Below are 22,797 nucleotides of genomic sequence, written 5' to 3' on the forward strand. Positions count from 1 at the left end.
GCTGGTTATACATAACCCCAGTCTACTAGGGGCATGGTAAAATTAGTACAGGGTGGTCAGAATGTAGGAGAGAATTTTGCACCAGGGATTTAAATAGAGCATTGGAGTCTTGAGTTAGGAGAACTAGGTTTGTTCTGGTTTGCACAACGCAACAGAGGGTGAATGACAGTCATTGCTAAAGAAATAATAGCAACACTAATAACAACCCATGCCACTGTTGGGTTTTTCATATGGCAGGCCACTGTTCAGAGCACTTAAAGTGCATGAGCTCACATGGGAGCTCACATGGGGCACCTGGGTGGCTCAGTTGGTTGAGCGTCTGACTTGGGCTCGGGTCATGATCTCACGTTGGTGAGTTCAAGCCCCAACTCAGGCTCACTGCTGTCAGCACAAAGCCCACTTTAGATCCTCTGTCCCTTTCTCTCTCTGTCCCTCCCTGCTCACACACTCTCTCTCAAAAATGAGCAACAAAAGTACATGAGCTCACAGAAGCCATGCAAGGTAGAACTATTCTCATTTCCATTCACCACGAGGCACAAACTAGGCAATTGCTCAATTAAGGGGTGGAGACAGGGTTTGAACCCAGGCTCTACTGTGTGTCATGGAGTAGTCCCTTTCGTTCTCACAGTTCCAGGGCAGGACCCGTGGCCACAGTTCTCATTTCCTGGGCTCTAACTGCCCCCATCCATCCAGATCATCACAGAGCTGGGAATCGCTCCTTGTGGCCCTGAGCAGGGGTGGGTTCTGCTGAGCACCATGAAATCCACAAGTTCTGGTCTTTGGATTTTCCTCGTGGTACGGACTGTGTCACTTTCTTCTCCTGACATCACCCTGAAAGAGCTGTCCTGCATTCAGCACCCTGATGGAGGAACCCCAGGACCACCCACTGTGAAGAGTGACCCCCCTGTGGGGTGGTGGGCCAGGCTGCAACAGCCCTGGCAGCTCAGGTGGGGCCGGAGCACATGCGGCTCACTCTTGTTTGCTGTGTTTACAGGAAGGTGCATTCGCGTTGGTTTTCAAGAGCATCCACTACCCGGGAGAAGCTGTTGCGACCAGGTGAGGCAAAAACACATTGACATTTCAAGAACAAATAAATAAAATAAGATTGTTTAGCTTGAGACAACAGGGGAGAAGTGAGACCGTGGCTTATGCACCCTACCATCTCTGTGGCTGGGCTTCTGATTTTTAAAAGAGAAAGCAGAAAGTTGATTTTTTATTTGAAATCTCCAGATTTTCAGAAGTTGACAACAAATTCAAAGTAAAAATAAAACTGTATAGCAAGGGGCAGATCCAGGTTGCAGGTCAGTTTTGGAGATGCCTTCTGGAAAAAGCTTGCAAAATTATGAATGTGAAACTAGGAACAAGTGAACATTAATTTGAATCCAGTAAGAAGAGGCCTTGAAGGCCCCACGCTCAAGCTTCATCACCTGCACACCAGAGGTGTTCTAGAGGGCCAGCCGACATGTCCCTCTGTTGGATAGAGCCACATGGCCCCCAGTGATGTGTGGATTCACACAAGTGGGAACATGAGTGCCATCCTGTTATTTTATATTCAGATGAACTGATTATCCATCTGTCCATCTGCCATCAGTCTGACCATCCATCTACACATCTACCTGTCCATCTGTCCTTCCCTCCCTCCATCCATCCAACTGATATTTGTTGAGCACTTAGTCTATACTGGGTCCTAGGGATCTATTAACACCTGACCTAGTCCTGTCTTTAAAGACTGGACATTTGTGCAGGAGGACAGAGCAGGGCAGAGGGTGTTGATACTCCGTGTTGGGGGCTGGGAGGCAATGCATTGGGGAGCATGAGGGGGTACAAATGTCAGCCTTGGGGAGGTGGCCAGAAGCACCAGTGTGAGCAAAAGGAAGGGGCCTAGAGTGAGCTCAGCATTCGGGGATCTGACCCAGAGCAGCCTGAGTCCCCTTCAGAAAAAAAATAGAAAAGACCCTGGTTGAGGGCACAGATGGGGTCACCAGGGACACGCCAACCCTTGCTCTTCAAAGGAGCCCCTGGAATGTGGCCCAGATTCTATAATGAAAGCAGTGGCTATTTCCAAGACACTTTGTAAGCTCATTCCTCATGGTAGCAGTCATGGGGGGACTTTCTGCTCTTTCAGAAAGACAGACTGACACCTGCTGTGTACCAGGCATTGGAGACAGCAGTGAGCAAGGTCGTGTACACTCTGCCCCTCTAGCTCCTAGGGCTGGTGGGGAGTGAGGATGTTGGCAGAAGCCCTGCTCTGCAAGGTCTCAGGTGCACTGTGGACTGAAAGTTTCATTCTGAAGCCTCTGAGGAGCCATGGAGAATGCACCTGTGGCCTGGAAGACGCAGAGAGAACGAGGCAGTCCCTCACAGACAGTCATATTCTCTAGGCAGGAAATGATGGGAATGTATCATGATTTAATTTTTGTTCAGGATAGGAAGGAATTTACCGCTTGGCATTCAATTTCTTCAATCATAGAATTATAACAGACCGCTTGTCCCTATTAAATTTCGAAACCCCGGGGCACTTGGGTGGCTCAGTCAGTTAAGCAGCCAACTTCAGCTCAGGTCATGACCTCACGGTTCATGAGTTCGAGCCCCGCATCAGATTCTGTGCTGACAGGTCAGAGGCTGGAGCCTGCTTCAGATTCTGTGTCTCCCTCTCTCTCTCTCAAATATAAATAAACATTAAAAAAAATTAGAAACCCCTTTTAAAACTTGATACTATCATGGTATTACTATTTTAAATGAATGCAAAAGAAGGCCATGTGAAGAAGCAATAAAGCTTTATATTTCTAAATTGTCCATAACCTGCCGGCTCTGTAACCTCCTGGGCAATCTTTGGGATGCCTCGGGAGCATTATCTGAGGCGAAGTTCAGAGAAATCATAGAGCTCTATCTACAACAATAAAATATGAGGGAGACGTTTGCCAAGAAAATTAGATAACCACAGTACTTTCTCATTGTCAATGTTATAAAGGCCATTCGAGCTGGCTCTCCATTGTACCAGAGCCATGTCTCCTCTGCTTCAGATATGATAAAAGATGGTCCAGATTATTCAAGGTGCTCACAGCACTTTCTTCAAAGCCACAGACTTTGTCCCCCCACTTGGGGAAGTCGGATGTGGGGCTGGGAGAGGAAACCTGAGTTTGAGGCTGCAGGAACTCCCACAGAGGAAACATCACTGTCCCCTCTGTGATGGAGTCCAGCTCGTGCAGGTCAAGGAATTGAAACTTCGCCCAGGAGGTGACACTCAGAGACAAAACCACCCTTGAAAGTGTGTTAAGTGGCCCACAAAGTTGAGCAGATCCAAAGCCAGTCATCAGAATGCCCCTCAAAGCTGGAGAACAGCCGAGCTAGGCAAAAGGGGCGGGGCAGGGGGAGGGAAGAGAGTCTTTGGGCAGGTCAAGGGCGTCCAGGGCTCCTGCTTTAAAGATGGCAGTAAATAGCAGCAAGCTGGAGCCATGAAGTGAGGGCCTATTGATGCCTCAGCCGCAGTGATCTAACCATGTGGGGATTCACTGGGCAGGTGGGTGGTACCGTGAAAGCGAGCCAGAATTCTGCCAGTCGGTTGGTCCCTGCCCCAAGCCCTGGGAGCATCTTCCTGTGGCTCAGGAGTCTGTCCTGTAGGATCTCAACAGGACACTTTCCCCTGTTGGAAGGGCTAGATGCGGGGACCCCTCCTCAGTGCTAAGAGGCCATCCAGCCCTGCCTCGGGTGTTGAGACAATGAGCAACTCGACTCCCTATTGTCTCTACAGGAGAGGCAGCCCCCTCCTCATTGGAGTGCGCAGCAAATACAAGCTTTCCACGGAACAGATCCCCATCTTGTACAGGACACGTAAGTTTTTCGAGAAGGACTTGAACAGGGCAGGGGGCCCTGGTGCAGGCAGATTTCTTCTGTCTGCCGGGGCCCGTCCGCATAAGGCTCCAGGTCAAAAAGGCTTTTGTGCAACTGAGACTTGGGTCCCTCTTTGCAAAAGCTTTTTATTATAGATATCTTCAAACACATACACAAGTCCAGGGGAAGGCATGCAGCTCCATTACATAAAGGCATCCACGCTCTGGTATGAGTGTTGATTTGCTTTGTTTTGTTCACAGCCATTCAAAAAGCTCTTGCAGTGGCACCGTGCTATTTGGGGATCATTTTCACGATTTGGCTGACGCAGCCAAAGCTAAAAATTGCAGATTTCTCCCACACATATTCAAAGGGAAAGCTGGCGCCTTGCTTCATGTTATTCAAACAAAATAGTTTAATGTCACTTGCGATCCTTCCTTCACCAGGCAATTTCGAGAACGTAAAGAAGATCTGCAAAACAAGAATGAAGAGGCTGGACAGCTCAACCTGCCTTCATGCCGTGGGCGATAAAGCAGTGGAATTCTTCTTTGCTTCTGACGCAAGGTAGCTAAAGCTTGTTTCCTTTCTCTGCTAGGATTATGTAACCAAAAATGACTGGCCAGACACCACCATTTTTCATTTATCCCCGCTTTTCAGCTGTTTTCTTACAGCAAGGGGCAGGGATGATGGCAGATTTCAGTTCTCTGTGACCCTTCTCCGAGAACCTTAGAGAACCACTGAGGGCACCTCATGACCAAGGGCAGGATTCACTGACCTCCACAATGTTTTGGGGCCTGCACAGAATAATTGAATTATTTGCCAACATTTTAAAAGGGGGGAGATTTCACATAAAATTCTGGATTTCTAGCTTCTCTGGAAAATCAGCAGATCTGAGCACCCTGGGTTGTGCTCCCTCTGGCCCAGGATGTCTGGGGCCACTCAAAGGCGATGCTCCCTTTAGCTAGCTGAGGCAGGTGTCTTCAGACCTTTGGTCCTTCTCTCACCCCACCTGACTCTGCCTGAGTCTGAGCACTCATGATGAGAGGGCCAAGACCTAGGAGTGTGGTCCAAGTCATTTCTAAGTCCATGTTCTCATTAACAGACAATACTTCTGAAATTTGAGGAAGTCTGCTTCATATCCATTTTAGTACAAAAAATTTATACACATCCATATACACATACTCAGAAAAGACCAAAACACTTTCCTGGTAGTTGAAATAGAAAACACTACCATAAGGGTGCCTGGGTGGCTCAGTCAGTTAAGCGTCTGACTCTTGATTTGGGCTCAGGTCACGATCTCACGGTTTGTGAGTTCGAGCCCTGCATTGGGTTCTGCACTGGCTGCTTGGGGCCTGCTTGGATTCGCTCTCTCACTCCCTCTCTGCCCCTCCCCGCTTGGGCTCTCTCTCTCTCAAAAACAAATAAACATTAAAAAAAAAAACTTTTTAAAATCCAACTGAAAGCCTGTTCGAACTAATCCTAGAGGCTAGTCAGAGAATGAAGATGTGGAAATCAGACATCCCAGCAGTTCAGCTATCAGCTGAACAAGGCTGCAGAACCATATCCACCCCGTTTCCTCTTGTGCCTCCTCACATGACTGGCACAGTAAACCCTCAGCAAGCCTTTCTTGAACAAAAACCAAAAAAAAAAAAAAAAAAAAGTAATCTATTTACCCGAGCTAGAAAAACTATTTTAATCCCTTAAGATAAATCTTAATAAAAATAGTCCAGAGTCTCTCCAGAGAAGACTACAAAAGTCAGCAATGAGAAACAAGACCAGATTTGAATAAAGGGAGAGAGTCCACATTCCTTGGTAAAAAGGCTTAACATTATTTTTAAAAAAACTAATTGGTTTAAAGTTATTTTATTTTATTTTATTTTTTTTAATTTTTTTTGAACGTTTATTTATTTTTGGGACAGAGAGAGACAGAGCATGAACGGGGGAGGGGCAGAGAGAGAGGGAGACACAGAATCGGAAACAGGCTCCAGGCTCCGAGCCATCAGCCCAGAGCCCAACGCGGGGCTCGAACTCGCGGACCGCGAGATCATGACCTGGCTGAAGTCGGACGCTTAACCGACTACGCCACCCAGGCGCCCCGGTTTAAAGTTATTTTAATAATTAAAAATTGTTTTTTAAAGATAACTGACTCTCCTTAATCTGCAAATTTGATGCTATAATTAAAAATCCTCACGATTTCTTTGCTTGTTTAGGATTTGGAACTTGGAAAGATGATTTTACAGTGTATGGTGTGTAGACCAGATATGGGTGACCCTCCCAGATACGAAGGCACACTGTAGAACCCGCAGGGCAACAGTAGCCAGTGCTGAGGGCTTCACCAGGATGGTCTCATTTAATAAACACAACCAGGGCACCTGTGTGGCTCAACTGGTTAAGCGTCTGTTGATTTCGGTTCAGGTCATAATCTCGCAGTTCGTGGGTTTGAGCCCCGAGTCAGACACTGTCAGCACAGAGCCTGCTTGGGATTTTCTCCGTCTCCCTCTGCCTCTCCTGTACACTCTTTCTTTCTCTCTCTCTCAAAATAAATAAACATGAAAAAAAGTAAACACAACAAACTTCTAGTGAAGGCATAGTGATCATATCCCATTTTACAAATGAGGAATTTGACATACGGGCTCAGAGGGGTCATATCTGGGCTGCTTGAGGGCACAATGTTGGTAACAGACAGAAATAAGGATATCATATTGGGTCTGTCTAACTCCTGGGCCAGTAGTCTTTTTTTTTCCTTTTTTTTTTTTTTTTTACATTTATTTATTTTTGAGAGAGAGAGAGACAGAGTGTGGGCGGGGGAGGGGCAGAGGGGGAGGGAGACACAGAATCAGAAGCAGGCTCCAGACTCCGAGCTGTCAGCACAGAGCCCAACGCAGGGCTCAAACCCAGGAATCGTGAGATCATGACCTGAGCCGACGTTGGATGTTTAACCGACTGAGCCACCCAGGCACCTCTGGGCCAGTAGTCTTAATGATGGACTATATCACCATCCATTTTGTAAATAATAATAATTATATTTAAACGTGCAGGGGCGCCTGAGTAGCTCAGTCAGCTAAGCATCCAACTTCAGCTGAGGTCATGATCTCATGGTTTGTGGGTTCGAGCCCCACACGGGGATCTGTGCTGATAGTTTGGAGCCTGGAGCCTGCTTCAGATTCTGTGTCTCCCTCTCTCCCTGCCCCTTCCCCACTCATTCTCAGTCTCTCTCTCAAAAATAAATAAAATATTTTAAAAAATAAATAAATTAACATGCAGACATACAGGCACACATAAATGCAAACACACGTGTATTTAGCACTGCCTGGAGAGCAATACAGTATAAGTGGTGTTTCTCTCTTGGAGATGGGATCAGGCCATTTTCTTCCTCTTATTATTCTGTGTTTTCTACTGTTTAAACAATGCATGTATACTGTTCAAAGTATTTTTTTCCAGTGCGGTGGTTTCCCATCCTTCTTTAGAAGTCTGTCTTCCTGAGCATCTGTCTAGAGACACCTTTCTTAGGGCCATGGAATGTGGCCACTTCTTTCTTTAACTTTACGTCAGGAATTATAAATGTTCATTTTTTGGCACAGGGCAGGTGTGGGTGTGGCACTTGGTGGAATGAGGATTTTTTTCTCCCATGGTCTTATAAGTGCCACCCTTCATGGTTTTGTTTTTTATTTGTTTTTTATTTTTGACCATAACTATGTACCATTTGTGCTATTGATTAGTTTGCTTTTTCACCTACCAACTTTTCTAATGCCATTTATTTTTAAAAGAAACTTTGTATTGCCATTTTGCAAGACAAAAATTATCATTACTTTCCATACAAAGTTATTATAAAAATAAGCACAATGGGGCACCTGGGTGGCTTAGTCAGTTAAGCATCCAACTCTTTATTTCAGCTCAGGTCATGATCTCACAGTTCATGAGTTCCAGTCCTGCCTTGGGCTCTATGCTGACAGCACGGAGCCTGCTTGGGATTCTCTCTTTCTCCCTCTTTCTTTGCCCCTGCCCTCCTCCTGCACTCACTCTCTCTCTCTCTCAAAAATAAATAAATAAATAAATAAATAAGCATAATGACCCCACATTTCATTGGTGGACATATTTTTTACTTTGCTTTTAAACTATCCCTTTTTCCTTGCAGGGAGTGTGTGTGTGTGTGTGTGTGTGTGTGTGTTATGAAACTGAGTCATTTGTCCTGATGACTTTCCCACTGTCTGGATTTTGCTGAGAGAATCCCCCATGGTGTCATTTAACACGTTCCCCTGCCCACTGCATTTCCGCGCACTGGCGTTCACAGGTGTCTACAAACTTGATCTCCTTCTGGTTTGATTTTTTGGCAAGACGGCTTCATAGATGGTGGTGTGTCCTTCTATCAGGAAGCATATATGTCTCATTGTCTGTCTTTTTATGCTGTTAAGATTGATCAGGGGGTTCATGCGCCAGACAGCCTCACCCATCCGTTGTAAAGCTGCTCTCTGCTTTTCACCTCTTGGTTTCAGCAGAGCACTTCATGGTCCTTACTTAGAACTATTAGTAATTAGGAGTCCATAAATTGGCTATTCTGATGCTGTCATTCCTTATTTATTAGCTGTAGTCCATCCATAAATTTGCCTTCATGAACAATGTGGTTATTCTGAAAGATCAGATCAGTTTAAAAAGCAAGATAAATGTTTCATTCTTTCCTGTTCCGATTTAGAGTAATGTGTTGGTTCCCAAGCATTCTCCAAAGGTGACACTGTCTGGATTATGATTTGAAGAAAACGGTCGTAAAAGGCCATCTGTGAGATTACTGGGGAAATCTGAACATACTGGATATTTGATGATATGAACGAATAACTACTAATTTTAGATGTGATGATGGTATTGTGGGTTTAAAATTTTTCCCTCTCTTTTAGAGATAGAAGCTAAAATGTTTACAGATGAAATGATGTTGTCTGAGACTGGATTCAAAACAATTCTGGGGGGAAGGAGGAAGGTGTGAATTGATGTGTATAGTGTAGTGTCCCTGTCCCTCCCAAAATGCCATCTGATGCTACTGATGGGGACCCATACTGGGGAGGCAAGTGAGTGACTGCCTTGTAGCTGTCAAGCACGTGCAGGCCCCGTCTGTGATGCCCATGTTTCCCTTGCTCCAGTGCTATCATAGAACACACCAACCGAGTCATCTTCCTCGAGGATGACGACATCGCCGCAGTGGCTGATGGGAAGCTCTCTATTCACCGGGTCAAGCGTTCAGCTAGTGATGACCCATCTCGAGCCATCCAGACCTTGCAGATGGAACTGCAGCAAATCATGAAAGGCAGGTGTCCTCTGAGGGTCCGTGTGCAGCGGCCTTGGTGGGGGGGGGGGCAGGTGCTCGATGGGGGAGCTCCTGAGACTCTCTGTCCTACCCTGAATAGGTGCCACAGCCCTCCTACCTGCCGTGGCCATTAGGGTGGCGTTGCAGGTGCTCTGTGGCTTGCCCAGCCCAGGGGATGCGGGAAGCCTGGTCCCGCTCCCCCAGCAGGAGTTCCTGACTATATAAAGGCACTAGGTCTCCCTGCTTGATCTGACAAGTCCATCAACTGCCTTCCTTTACTAACTCTCTGGGACACATTCTTCTACCCAGACATTTCTTCTCTGGGTCAGAGGCCTGCAATAACAGGGGTCTGTGGACTATTTCCTCCTTGCGAGGAGAGCCTGTCTCCCTACACCCCCTTCTCCACAGGGCAGCCTGGGTAAACATTTAGGAATGTGAATCAGACCTTTTTATCCAGCTGCTTAAAGCCCTCCAATGGCCACCCACTGTTCTGAGAATAAAATCCACACTTCCTGCCACAGCCCACAATACCCCATGCCCAACCTGGCCCCACCTCACTCTACCCTTTTCCCACTATGCCCTGCCCCCTCTCCAACCACCTCACTGTTACTTAGGCAGGCCAAGTGCTTACTCACCTGAGGGTCATTGTACTTGACTGATTACTTTTGGTCATTCTACCTTGATCATCGCCCAGTCAGAGAGCTCTTCCCTGACCCTCCTCACTTGTCTTGTTTGCTTTATGGCACTCTCTGTCAAGTCCCCAGCTAAAGGTGGCAGACAGGAAACACTGCAGTGTTTGGAACATTCCCACCCTGTCTGTGAATGCTTCCAAAGCTTGAGGCACAACACCTGTCAGGGGCCTTAACCCGTTGCGGCCAGATCATCCCTTTGATGTCATCCAGTTCCATTCAAATCAGAGCCCTGGAAATGCATGTGTTGGCTGAAAAGGTTTTTATTTAATACAGAGGCTCGGAGGGCATCTGTTGAAAAGAAGATTGCCAGGGCACCTGGGTTGTTCAGTCGGTGAAGTGTCCGACTTCGGCTCAGGTCATGGTCTCGCAGTTTGTGGGTTCGAGCCCCGCGTCAGGTTCTGTGCTGACAGCTTGGAGCCTAGAACCTGCGTCAGATTCTGTGGCTCCCTCTCTCTCTGCCCCTCCCCCTCTCACACTCTGTCTCTCTCTCAAAAATAAATGTTTAAAAAAATTAAAAAAATAAAATAAAATTGCCTATTTCTCAGGGCTTACTTCTTTTGTACTTCCTTAAGTGGTTGGTTTTTGGAAGTAAAGCATTTTCCTTTCCTCTGCCCCTGCTGAGAGGAGTATTGCCCCAGAAAGACCAGCCACATATTTGTTGCTTACTTCTTTTGCTCCTTCAAGCTGCAGGGTCTGATATGCACACTGGAGATAGTAATCTTATCTGACCTGTTTGCCTCTCACTTGTTACCAGGAGAATCAGGTGGGACGGCCCCTGGGACACCCTTGGTAATGTGCAGTGGCCTTCCCATGTGTCACTGACACTAAACTGCATATCAGCTTTCCATCTTGATTGGAAGTTAAGCAGTGGTAAAACAACTGAATTAAAATTGACCTGCTTTGTTGGTGTTTATTTGACCAGGTAACTTCAGTGCATTTATGCAGAAGGAGATCTTCGAACAGCCAGAATCAGTTTTCAATACTATGAGAGGTCGGGTGAATTTTGAGACCAACACAGGTAATCCCCCATCCATGCCCTAGGTTGAGGCACGTCCCTGTGTGGGGTTAGCACTAATGCCCTGCATGTGCCCCACAGTGCTCCTGGGTGGCTTGAAGGATCACCTGAAGGAGATTCGACGATGCCGACGGCTCATCGTGATTGGCTGTGGAACCAGTTACCACGCCGCAGTGGCTGTAAGTCCAAGGCGCTGGGCCCTCGATAGCGCTGGGGAGGGAGCAGCAGCCCAGGACAAGATGTGTCTTAAATGCCATCATGTGTTTGACCTCCCAAATTTGGTGCCCACAAGCCAACATGAGAGCCTTTCTCCTGCAGTGTGGCCTGTGCACGTCTGAAATTCCCTTCACCACGAGGACCCAGAGGTGCCACTTCATAAAACTGTCCCCAGAAGCCCAGCTGCCTGTGTCTCTGTAGTGTCTGTGACTGACTTTGGTCCCCATTCTTGTTGGCTTCAGACACGGCAAGTTTTGGAGGAACTGACTGAGCTCCCTGTGATGGTTGAACTCGCCAGTGATTTTCTGGACAGGAACACACCTGTGTTCAGGGATGACGTTTGCTTTTTCATAAGCCAGTCAGGTAAGGAATACGGGTTTGCGTGAGTTCATCTCAGGGCTCTGTCCTTTTGGTAACACACCATGTATCTCCTTCCCTCCTTCATCCAGTAGAGTTCTCTGCACACTGAGCATGTGCCAGACTCTCTTCTCAGTTGACCCTCAGAGCCATCAGTCACTGTCTCATTTTAGGGGGGAGCCATGCGACCAAGAATTCTCCCTCCTCCTGCCATTCCAAGTCCAGAACTTAAGGGACCACTCACCAAAGTGCTTATACATAGGTGCTGGGTTTATTTCAAAGAGAGAAAGTTCTTCAAAATTCTGCTGGTTGAGTGTCACTTCAACAACTATATGGATGCTTTGCAGTTCCCATGCTGTCCAGCAGGAGATGCATTGAGAGACCTTGCTCAGGTGTAGGCCCAGCACACCCTCAGTAAACCCTGCCTGGGTGCCATCCTAACTCTAAACATGGGCACCTGCTCCAGTCAGGCTGGGCAGAGAGTCAGGGAGGTGATTCATGGCCACATGCTTGGACATTCTATGACCTCCAGAAGGATTTTTAAAACATTTTAATTATGGAAAATTCCAAATCTCTGTAAAAGTAGAGAGATTTACATAAGGAACTACCTATTCTCAGCAACGATCAGCTGAGCAGAGTTTGTGTCATCCAGATCCACATTAACCTGTCCCCTTCCCTGGGTCATTTTGAAGTCAATCCCAGACATCATGTTGCTCCACAAATACTTCAGAATGGATCTCTAAATGGTAAAAGAAAAAAAAAAAACATAACCGTTATGTCATTATCACAATTAAAACATTAACAGCAATGCTCTAATATCCACTGGGACTTCGAATACTGCTTCCGGTTTGAATTTTGAAGACCCATTTCCATTTCCATGACAAACTAAGAAAAACGAATACAGACACACTCACCCTCCGGCTGACAACTTGTAGCCATGTGCTGCTGTGTGACTTCATTTTGTTTGTTTGTTTGTTTGTTTGTTTGTTTGTTTTGAGAGAGAGGGAGCCCATGCATGCACAAGTGGGGGAGGGGCAGAGAGAGAGGGAGAGAGGAAGAATCCCACCAGGCGCAGACCCCGAAATGGGGCTTGAGCCCATGAACCAATGAGCTGAAATGAAGAGTCAGACGCTTAACCAACTGAGCCACCCAGGAGCCCCTTGATGGGTTTAATTTTATGATCGGACTGTATTTAATTTAGTTTGAGGTTTCAAGGCTTACAAATACAGGGTGCTTGTGCTGGCTTATTTGTGAATCTATTTAAGTAGCTTAGTTATAAAAATAATTTTGAGTTCACACTGGCAGGCTGCAGAAGTGTTTTGCTTTTTTTTTTTTTTTAATTTTTTTTTTTCAACGTTTATTTATTTTTGGGACAGAGAGAGACAGAGCATGAACGGGGGAGGGGCAGAGAGAGAGGGAGACACAGAATCAGAAACAGGCTCCAGGCTCTGAGCCATCAGCCCAGAGCCTGACGCGGGGCTCGAGCTCACGGACCGCGAGATCGTGACCTGGCTGAAGTCAGACGCTTAACCGACTGCGCCACCCAGGCGCCCCAGAAGTGTTTTGCTTTAAAGCAATGTTAGATCTATTGGAGAAATGCCATTTAGTGGCATTCTTGCTTTTTTTAAATTTTATTTATTTACTTAATCTCTATACCCAGTGTGGGGCTGGAACTCATCACCCCGAGACCAAGAGTCACATGCTCTTCTGACTGAGCCAGCCAGGCGCCTTGCATTCTTGCTTTTTATTTGTATTTATTTATTTATTTTAAATATTTATTCATTTTTGAGAGAGAGCAAGCACAAGCAGGGGAGGGACAGAGAGAGAGAAGCAGAGAGTCTGAAGTGGGCTCTGTGCTGATAGCAGCAAGCCTCATGCAAGGCTTGAACTCACAAACCATGAGATCATGAACCATGAGATCATGACCTGAGCCGAAGTTGGATGCTCAACCGTTCAACCGACTCAGCCAGCCAAGCGCCTCACATTCTTGCTTTTTAAATGTTAAATCTCAGCACATTCTGAAGAAGGCAGCTTAAAGTCCTAGAAAGGATGCTGGGCACCTGGCTCACCTGGGTTGGCACCAGTCTGTCGCCCACAGCTGCGTGGCCCTGAAGGAGCAAGGCTTTGGTTTCTTCCATCTCTGGGGATCTCATCCTCACGGGGAGAATGGGGACAATGGCCCCATGGGGTTGCCAGGAGAGTTCCATGACATAGCGGATGAGAAAGTGCTTCCCACATAAATAGCAGCTGAATCTTGAATCCAAGAATCCACCGGAAACATGGTTGAGTGTGCATTTTCCTTTCTGACCACACGCCGGCTGCCTGTGGGCCCTGATTTCTGCATAAAAGAGTAAATGAGTTGGGGGACAGGGGGTTTGAGCTGGCAGAGCCACGCTCCTGAGAACACATGGCTGAAAGGTGGGGCCCGTGTGGCAGGTGAGACCGCAGATACCCTCCTGGCATTGCGCTACTGTAAGGACCGTGGGGCCCTGACCGTGGGCGTCACCAACACCGTGGGCAGTTCCATCTCCCGAGAGACCGACTGCGGTGTCCACATCAACGCAGGACCAGAGATCGGCGTGGCCAGCACCAAGGTAGTCACCTCCTGCATGTGTCCTGAGGGAGGGCTTCGACCAGATGGGTGGACAGGAGGCTGTGGGTTGGGGAGGGGGCGCTCCCAACAATCTGTCTCCTCCTGCGTGGTTCACATGCACACATTCGCCCCTGCTCTGCCAGAGTCACCGTTTTATCCACAGGCTTATACCAGTCAGTTCATCTCCCTGGTGATGTTTGGTTTGATGATGTCTGAAGACCGCATTTCACTGCAAAACAGAAGGCGAGAGATCATCCATGGTTTACAGTCTTTACCTGGTATGTTTCAGAATGAAACTTTCCTTATTTTGAAATCCAGTAGACTGTCCTTAGTTGCTTTCTCTTTTGACTCTTTCCCATAAACAATGCTGTTAATCACTTCCTCCTCTTCAAAACTTCCTACTCACCACGAAATGCCTCCAGAAGCTCCCACTGGGCCAAGATTAAAGTCCTCACTCCTCTCCGGGTCCTTGAACACTGCACACTGGACCCCTGCCACCTCTGACCTCATCCCACTCTCCTTCCCCTCCCTGGGCTCCTTCATTGACCTTCTGATCCTCAGCAATACCAAGCTGTCTACCACAGGACGTTTGCACTGACCCTTTCCTTTACAGGAGCCCTCTTCCTCCAGCTCTCCATACAACTGATGGCTTTTCATTATTCAAGTCTCAGTTCAGATGTCACCTCCTGGAACCCTTCCTTGCTATCCTAACTAACCCCCTGCCCCAGCCGTGAAATGTTAGCCCATTTCTTTTCTTTATAGCGTGTGCCATGGTATGAAATTACCTGTCCTCCAGTGTGCTGGCTTGTCTCCCAATGAGTATGTCAGCCCAGTGAGCATATAACCCTAACTGTCAGGGTCACTGCTGATATCCAGCCAGGGCAGGCATGGAGTAGGTGCTCAGGAAATATCTGAGAAGGAGCAGATGGCCCTGAGCCTTTTCCTGAACCGGAGTGCTCCGTCAGTCTCCCCAAACGTCCCTCTTTGGCTGGGTCCCTCCCATCTATTGTAGTCGGTGAGATGCAGTGTTTATCACACTGAATCGCAAGCTTTTGGGGGGGGACAATGGTTTCCATCATTCGCCCACTGGTGTGCCCTGTCCCGTGTGTCATCCTGAGGGCCAAGGAGATAACAGCTCCTTTCCTTCAGACACTTGCTCTCCAGGGAAGGAGAGAGACCTATTGGGTTTTCTTTGTGCAGCCCTGAGATTGCCAAATGAAACAGCCCCTTGGCTGACATGAAATGCGGGGGGCAGGATGGTCACAAGGCTGTGGGACAGCCCCTTCCAGAGATGGGGTAGGCACTGGGTCCATCCTGGGAGCCAGGGGCAAACCCCAGAGAAGGCAGTGAGGGAAAGCCAGCATCTAATCATACAAAGCCTAGAGATCTGAATCTGGCCCACACAACATGCTGAAAATTTACTGACAAAAAACTGGTCTTCACCTTCAGCCAGGTACCAACAGTGCGAAAACAGGACTCTATCCTGATGTCTAAGTCAGCCGTTCTCAAGATGTGGTCTGCAGGTCCTATTACTATTTTCACAGTAAACATGCTATTTATAACAAATAAGATGTGTTTGCCTTTTTTGCCGTGTGGACATTTGCAAAGGCAGCGGTGGCTACCGCTGGCACCTTAGCACATGCCTCCACACACCCCACTTCACTCAAGGACTTCTTCACGAGGCAGTAAAATGCATTAGTCTTAGTAAATCGCAACACTCTTCAGTATTCTGTTTCCAAGAAAAGCATCCTGGGATTGTTTGAGTAACAAGCTGATTAGAGTACTTGGCAGATGTTTTCTCAAAAATGAACAAAGTTAGCCCGCCACTCTAAAGAAGAAAAACTGACCGTATTTGTTGCCAGTGATAAACTTCAAGCTCTCCAGTGAAATTTAGGATTTGGGAAAACTTGTAGCTGCCAGCATGAGCTCGACCACTTCCCACACTTAAACACAACTCTGATGAAGCCATGGTGACTTTAGCATATGTGATTTCTAAAAAATATTTTATGATGAAGTATGTCCATTTTTAGAAGATTTGCATAACTCAGTCAACCTATGTTTTCCAGATGGTCAATGCATGATGTGACAAAATTATACACCATGTAAAACATCCACTTAAATAGATGCAAGATTGGGGCACCGGGTGGCTCAGCCAGTTAAGCATCTGACTTCGGCTCAGGTCGTGATCTTGTGGTTTGTGAATTCAAGCCCTATGTTGGGCTCTGTGCTGATGGCTCAGAGCCTGGAGCCTGCTTCCGATTCTGTGTCTCCCTCTCTGCTTGTCCCTCCCCAGTCATGCTCTGTCTCTCTCTCTCTCTCAAAAATAAAACATTAAAAAAAATTAAATAAATGCAATAGGGGTGCCTGGGTGGCTCCGTCGGTTAAGTGTCAGACTCTTGATCTTGGCTCAGGTCATGATCTCACGGTTGGTGAGTTCAAGCCCCATTTCAGGCTCTGCACTGACAGTGTGGAACCTGCTTGGGATTCTGTCTGTCTGTCTCTCCTCTCTCTCACGGTAAATAAACTTAAAAAAAAATAAAAGTTTTAATGTAACAAGGTAGGAAAAGCTTATTGAGATGATTTCAAATTCTCCATTTGCAACTACTCTTTTAAGAAATTACTGTTTCTCCAGACTGGCTGATTCAGTCACTAGAGTATGTGACTCTTGATCTCGGGGTCATGTGTTTAAGCCTGCAGAGATTACTTAATTAACTAATTAGAAAAAAAATAAATGACCATTTCTTGAGTTTCATGTAATATCAGAGAAGAACATTCACAATTTTTTGAAAAAGTTATTTAAATACTCCTCCCTTCTCCAACTACAAATCTCTGTGAGGCTGGATTTTCTTCCTATACTTCAACCAAAAAAAAAAAAATGTATCATGAGAGTTTGAATGAGGAAACAGATATGAGAATCTGTCTTTGTTAAAAAGTCAGACATTTAAAAAATCTCCAAAAATTTAAAACTACTATTCTCACTAATTTTTAAAAATGTGTAATAGGTTTATTGTTACTTTTAAATGAATGAATACAAATATCTTTACTTTTCTCAGTTTCTAATCTGGTAAACATTGAGAGACAGAACCAACAAAAATAATGGCTCTTAGGGATTCACAGTAATTTTTAAGAATAAAGAAGTCCTGAGAACAAAAAGTTTGGGAAACACTGGTCCATCTTACACTGGGCATTGTCTCTAGATTTAGCATGTGGCCTGGATTGGGGGGGGGCATTAATTTGGAGTGTCAGCTCTGTGTCTTTCCACCTGGTGACTTAGCCTCTCTGAGCTTCAGTTGCCTTACCTGTAAAATGGAGTTAGAAATAACACCTCACTGCTTATCTTACATGCTCAAGAAAGTATGAACATAAATATGAATTGCCACCCAACAAAACCCAGGCAAATCCCACAAGTTATTGCCCAAAATCTACATTTAACTTTTTTAAATGTTTATTCTTGGGGGGGGGGGTACAGAGTGGGGGAGAAGCAGAGAGAGAGGGAGACACAGAATCCTAAGCAGGCTCCAGGCTCATCAACACAGAGCCCAACATGGGGCTTGAACCCACGAACTGTGAGATCATGACCTGAGCTGAAGTCAGATGCTTAACCGACTGAGCCACCCAGGTGCTCTTACATTTAAAATCCTTTTTAAACCGAGGCAAGGAAGCCAAGTGTATTAAGTGGTGTGAATTCCAAAACTATGTCTTATACACCATGATTTTTCTTTGTGAATCTTGCTGTAAAATCTGTGTGACTCACAACCCCTCACTGTGTTTGCGGCTTAGGGCTGATTAAGGAAGTGCTGTCGCTGGACGAGAAGATTCATGACCTGGCCCTGGAGCTCTACACCCAGAGGTCACTCCTGGTCATGGGACGGGGCTATAACTATGCCACATGCCTGGAAGGAGCCCTGGTGAGCCTCCTTTGCCCACCCCCCCCCACCTCCACCAGCCTGGGCATGAGGGCAGACATGGGAGACACCCCGAGACACCAGCGGGAACGGGGGAAGGGCGCTGGGCCAGGGGAGGGGAGCGCTTGGGGACTTGCTGCCACCTGTGTGAGGCTGCATCAAGCACCAGCTCATGACCTGTTCGGGCCCTGGGGATCCTGAGGTGGACGCTCCCAATCTCCTGAGGAGAAAGGGGCAGGGCACCCTTGGGTGAGCCCCTGAGGTGTCAACCTGCACCAGGCTCCATGTGGGATGGTCCATACGTTCTTCATGAGCGTCTTCTGAGAGGCTGGCAGTTATTGTCCACATTTCACCTAGGAGGGAACTGGACCCCCAAAGGTTCATCTTGCTCAGGAGGGAGTGATTGGTCTGAGATTCAAACTCAGGTCCATGTGGCCTTGGGTTATTTCCACGACCACAAGCAGACTGTGCGGGAGGATTCAGGCCGATGAGAATTGCGGGGCAGGCTCTCTGTGGAGTTTCCCTGTTACCCCTCAAACTTCCAAGGGGATGCAGAGATCCTGAAGGAGTGAGCTCTGAAGGCCCTGCTTTTGTCAAACTTTTAACTGGCTGTTTTGTCCCACTGCGGCAGTAAAGAGCCAAACCTGAGTAAGAGAGCTGGGTAAGGGGCAGGTTCCAGGACCACAGAGCCACAGAGAGGGTGAGACAGTGCTGTCCAGGGGGCTGAGCCTACACTCACTGTCTGCTTGCTGCTTGTGGATGGGACTGCCCAACCAAAGAAAACGGGAGACAGGGTCACAGGTGAGGCAGCCATTGGTACCTGGGCAAGGGCATCCTTCCTGACCCAGCTTGGCTCCCCTCCTCTTAGTAGGGAGCAGGTCGTTGCAGGGGGCTGGGTGGAGTACACTTTCAACTCCCCCCATGCCTCTGCCGCCTGGTGCAGGGGGTCGGGGGGGGGGGCTCAGCTGCAGTGCCCCCAGCACACTGCTGAAAGATGCGTATTCAACTGCAGCTCCCAGTCAGTCTTGGGGGGAAAGAAAGAAGCTTTGACGCTGCTCCTGGCACACATCAATGGTCCCTCTGTGGTCTCCTGGGGGCCAGCACTCCAGCTGTCTGTGGCATTCAGGGCGGAGTCACCCACACTCCTGACAGTGTCCTGCCCCCCCCCAAATAAATAGTTCTAGGGGAGCTGAGAAATATTTTACTAGACACTCAGCAGTTCAGTGACGTAGGCTTAATGGGAACTGAATAGAAACAGATCTCCTGAACATAGGGGGAAATTCTAGTAACGGCCTGATGTGTGTGATTTTGCCTCATAAGTAAATTGGAGCATCCCTTTGGAAGTTATTAATGGTCTAGATTCAGGGGGATGATCTATCGGATAATTGAAGAAAGGTATTTCTAGATAGAATACAGTGCCATCATTACAATTTATAAATGTGGGGAGGCCACGGGTTAGTCACACAGCAGAAGGGAGAGCCAGATCAACATTGACTTGTCTATCTATCCAAGGGTGGTGGCTGTGCTGGGGGCTGGTCTGGGGGACACAGGCTGCGTGCTGGGCCTTGTGCATGCTCTGGACAGCAGCCAGCCCTCTCCCTTGGGCCTGGCATTGCCAGCAGCCCTCAGTGCTGTTGACCACCTAATGCATTCATCCGCCTTTGCAGCCCTCAGCTCCCTGCCTTCTGGATTCATCCCTCCCACAGCTCCCCTTCCTCCCCCCTCTGACTGATCTGCTCCAGCCCCCTGTCTGTCCAGTGTCACACTGACCCCGCCTTGTGTTTCCCTAGAAAATTAAAGAGATAACCTACATGCACTCAGAAGGCATCCTGGCGGGGGAGCTGAAGCACGGACCCTTGGCACTGATTGACAAGCAGATGCCCGTCATCATGGTCATCATGAAGGACCCTTGCTTTGCCAAATGCCAGAATGCCCTGCAGCAGGTCACAGCCCGCCAGGTGAGAGCTCTCAGCTGGGCCAGGGTCCCCTTCTCTCCTGTCCTCTCCCACACAAGCCCACCTCACCCACTGTCGGCCAGCACTGGTTATGAGCAGCCCTACCACTGAGCAGGTGTGATCACGTGCTCTCTCCTAGGCCCCCTCCTGAGGGGCACACACATTCAGAAATGACTGGCCAGCCTGTGGCCACGTGCACAATGGCTCTTCAGTGAGACCTTGTGACCCAGACTGCCCCGAGCTGCCCCAGATTCCAGGCGTGGAGCTGCCCTGAGATGGGAGTGCAAAGCCCCCACAGATCCATCCTGGGAGGGCTCATGAAGTTATAGGGAGGTGAAGTCCAACAATGCCCTTGAGCCAGTGGCCGCCATGCCTGGCTCGGCACAGTGGCCAGAGAGAAGGTATAAAACACAAATCACTTCACTGCCTTGCTTGAAACCTCCCGGTGGCTTCCCATAAAACAAGAGTGACCACAAGCCGGCATTATGTGGCCCCTTCCTTCTGTGTCCCAAGCTGAAGGAGCCCAGCTGATTTCTGCCTCTGAACCTCTGCTCTGGCTATTCCCTCTGCCCTGAATGTGCTTCCCACCTCTTTCAGAGAATTGGCCTGTGGTTATTCACATCTTAGTCCAAACATCCCCTTTTAAGAGAGGGCTTCCCAGACCTCACCAGTGTCTCCCAATCACATTACCATGTTTTATTGCCTTTCTGGCATTCATCTGGAATTCATCGTTACTCATTGGTTGGCTTGTTTACATTTTTATTTTCTACCACTCAGCTATGAGTCCCCTCAGAGTGAGGAGTGGGCATGCCCTGCCCTTGGCAAGGCACATGGAAGCCACTCAACAAACGGGTGCTGGATGAATGGCTCAGAATGGCAGTCATCCTACCACGGAAGGGAGAGGAACTCACCAAACAGCATCAAACACCTTGCCCCTCACACTGGTCGTGCACATCACCTCACACATAATTCCACAAAAGCAAAAGAGGACTGTTATCCCCTCAATAAGATTGACCTCAGAAACTGCTGGTATGTGAGGGGTTGCTGCTTTCAGAGACCACCTGCCCATTGTGATCCTATTTTCCTGCTCTAGGGTCGGCCGATCATACTGTGCTCCAGGGACGACACTGAGAGTTCCAAGTTTGCGTATAAAACGATCGAGCTGCCCCACACAGTGGACTGCCTCCAGGGTATCCTGAGTGTGATTCCGCTGCAGCTCCTGTCCTTCCACCTGGCTGTTCTCCGAGGATATGACGTATGTCTAAAATCACACCGAATCCCCCAGAGGGGAAAAGCATAACCCCAGAGTCTGACTCTTTTCTTTTTTTTTTTTTTTTAAGTTTATTTACTTATTTTGAGAGAGGGACAGGGGATCCCAAACTGGCTCCACAAAGCCCGACATGGGGCTGTGAGATCCTGACCTGAGCCAAAATCAACAGTCAGACCCTTAACCACCTGAGCCACCCAGGCGCTCCTGATTTTGTTCTTAAATGCTTATTTGGTGTAAATATTCATAGGAAAGGTAATTTCATTTAAAAGAACTCTGTTTTTAAAGTAACTTCTATCCCTTGAAAACAATTTGGGACTGCAAGATTACGAAGACCATATCATTAAACTCATCACTCAGCGAGGCAATGTTAATTAGCAAATTTAATCATTTATTCCAGTATTTTCCTTGTGCATGTGGATTTTTTAACATTTTTGACAGTATATCAAGGATGACATTTTACACTTTCCTTTTGAGTGTATTTACAAGTATTTTCTTACATCTTGAATTTCATGTAAGCAACATTTAATCATTGCACAATATCTCAACATAGTCTTATAACATGGATTATAACAATGACTTAGCCGGTCTTCTATTATTTAAACTGTTGCTGATTTGGGAGAATATCTGCATAAATCACAATTGCAGTGAACATCTTTGCATGTACATCTTCCTCCCACATTTAAGATATCTCCTCAGTCTAGCAAATGATTCAACATTTTGAGACTCCTTTTTTAATTTTTTTTTTTAATGTTTCTTTTTGAAAGAGAGAAAGAGAGAGTGCAATCCAGGGAGGGGCAGGGAGAGAGAGGGAGACATAGAATCTGAAGCAGGCTCCGGGCTCTGAGCTGTCAGCACAGAGCCCAACGCAGGGCTCGAACTCACAGACCATGAGATCATGACCTGAGCCGAAGTCAGATGCTTAACCGACTGAGCCACCCAGGTGCCCCTTGAGACTCCAAACATATATCATCAATTTATGTTCCAGAAAAGAACCACCAACAAGTATGGAAGAACCTACAATTCACTGCATATAGAAATAGTTTTATTACAATTGTATTTTGAGAAGCTTTTGAAGATACATAACCTTACAGAAAACAATGTAACAAGTACCTGGTGGTATACAAATCCAGAACTGCCACGGCTAACATTTTGTCCTATTTGTTTCTCCTTTTTTTTTTTTTAACGTTTATTTATTTTTGAGACAGAGAGAGGCAGAGCATGAACGGGGGAGGGTCAGAGAGAGAGGGAGACACAGAATCGGAAGCAGGCTCCAGGCTCTGAGCCATCAGCCCAGAGCCCAACGCGGGGCTCGAACTCACAGACCGCGAGATCGTGACCTGAGCTGAAGTCGGACGCTTAACCTACTGCGCCACCCAGGCACCCCTGTTTCTCTTTTAAAAACAAGAGCCAAATAAGGGTGCCTGGGTGGCTCAGTCAGTTAAGCATCCCACTTCGGCTCAGGTCATGATCTCACGGTTCATGGGTTTGAGCCCCGCGTCAGGCTCTGTGCTGACAGCTCAGAGCCTGGAGCCTGCTTCGGATTCTGTGTCTCCCTTTCTTTCTGCCCCTCCCTCACTCGTGTTCTTTCTCTCTCTCTGTCTCTCTGTCTCTCTCTGTCTCTCAAAATGAAATAAACATTAAAAAAATTAAAATTAAAATAACTAAGCAATATA

At 47.3% G+C, this 22,797-nt stretch overlaps 1 protein-coding gene across 1 annotated transcript in view; it reads left to right on the forward strand.

Moving 5' to 3' along the window:
• Positions 1–22,797, forward strand: part of GFPT2 (glutamine-fructose-6-phosphate transaminase 2) — a 48,052-nt gene that overhangs the window by 23,948 nt on the left and 1,307 nt on the right. The window contains exons 7-18 of the mRNA XM_040444173.1: positions 995–1,056; positions 3,752–3,831; positions 4,275–4,392; positions 8,958–9,121; positions 10,736–10,831; positions 10,910–11,007; positions 11,287–11,407; positions 13,838–13,995; positions 14,158–14,272; positions 17,775–17,902; positions 19,690–19,857; positions 20,948–21,109. Of these exons, the coding sequence (XP_040300107.1) occupies positions 995–1,056; positions 3,752–3,831; positions 4,275–4,392; positions 8,958–9,121; positions 10,736–10,831; positions 10,910–11,007; positions 11,287–11,407; positions 13,838–13,995; positions 14,158–14,272; positions 17,775–17,902; positions 19,690–19,857; positions 20,948–21,109 (1,470 nt within the window). The remainder of the gene's footprint in view (positions 1–994; positions 1,057–3,751; positions 3,832–4,274; positions 4,393–8,957; positions 9,122–10,735; positions 10,832–10,909; positions 11,008–11,286; positions 11,408–13,837; positions 13,996–14,157; positions 14,273–17,774; positions 17,903–19,689; positions 19,858–20,947; positions 21,110–22,797) is intronic.

The sequence above is a fragment of the Herpailurus yagouaroundi genome, unplaced genomic scaffold, assembly GCF_014898765.1.
Source record: "Herpailurus yagouaroundi ecotype Mexico unplaced genomic scaffold, PumYag 192, whole genome shotgun sequence".
Classification (NCBI taxonomy): domain Eukaryota; kingdom Metazoa; phylum Chordata; class Mammalia; order Carnivora; family Felidae; genus Herpailurus; species Herpailurus yagouaroundi.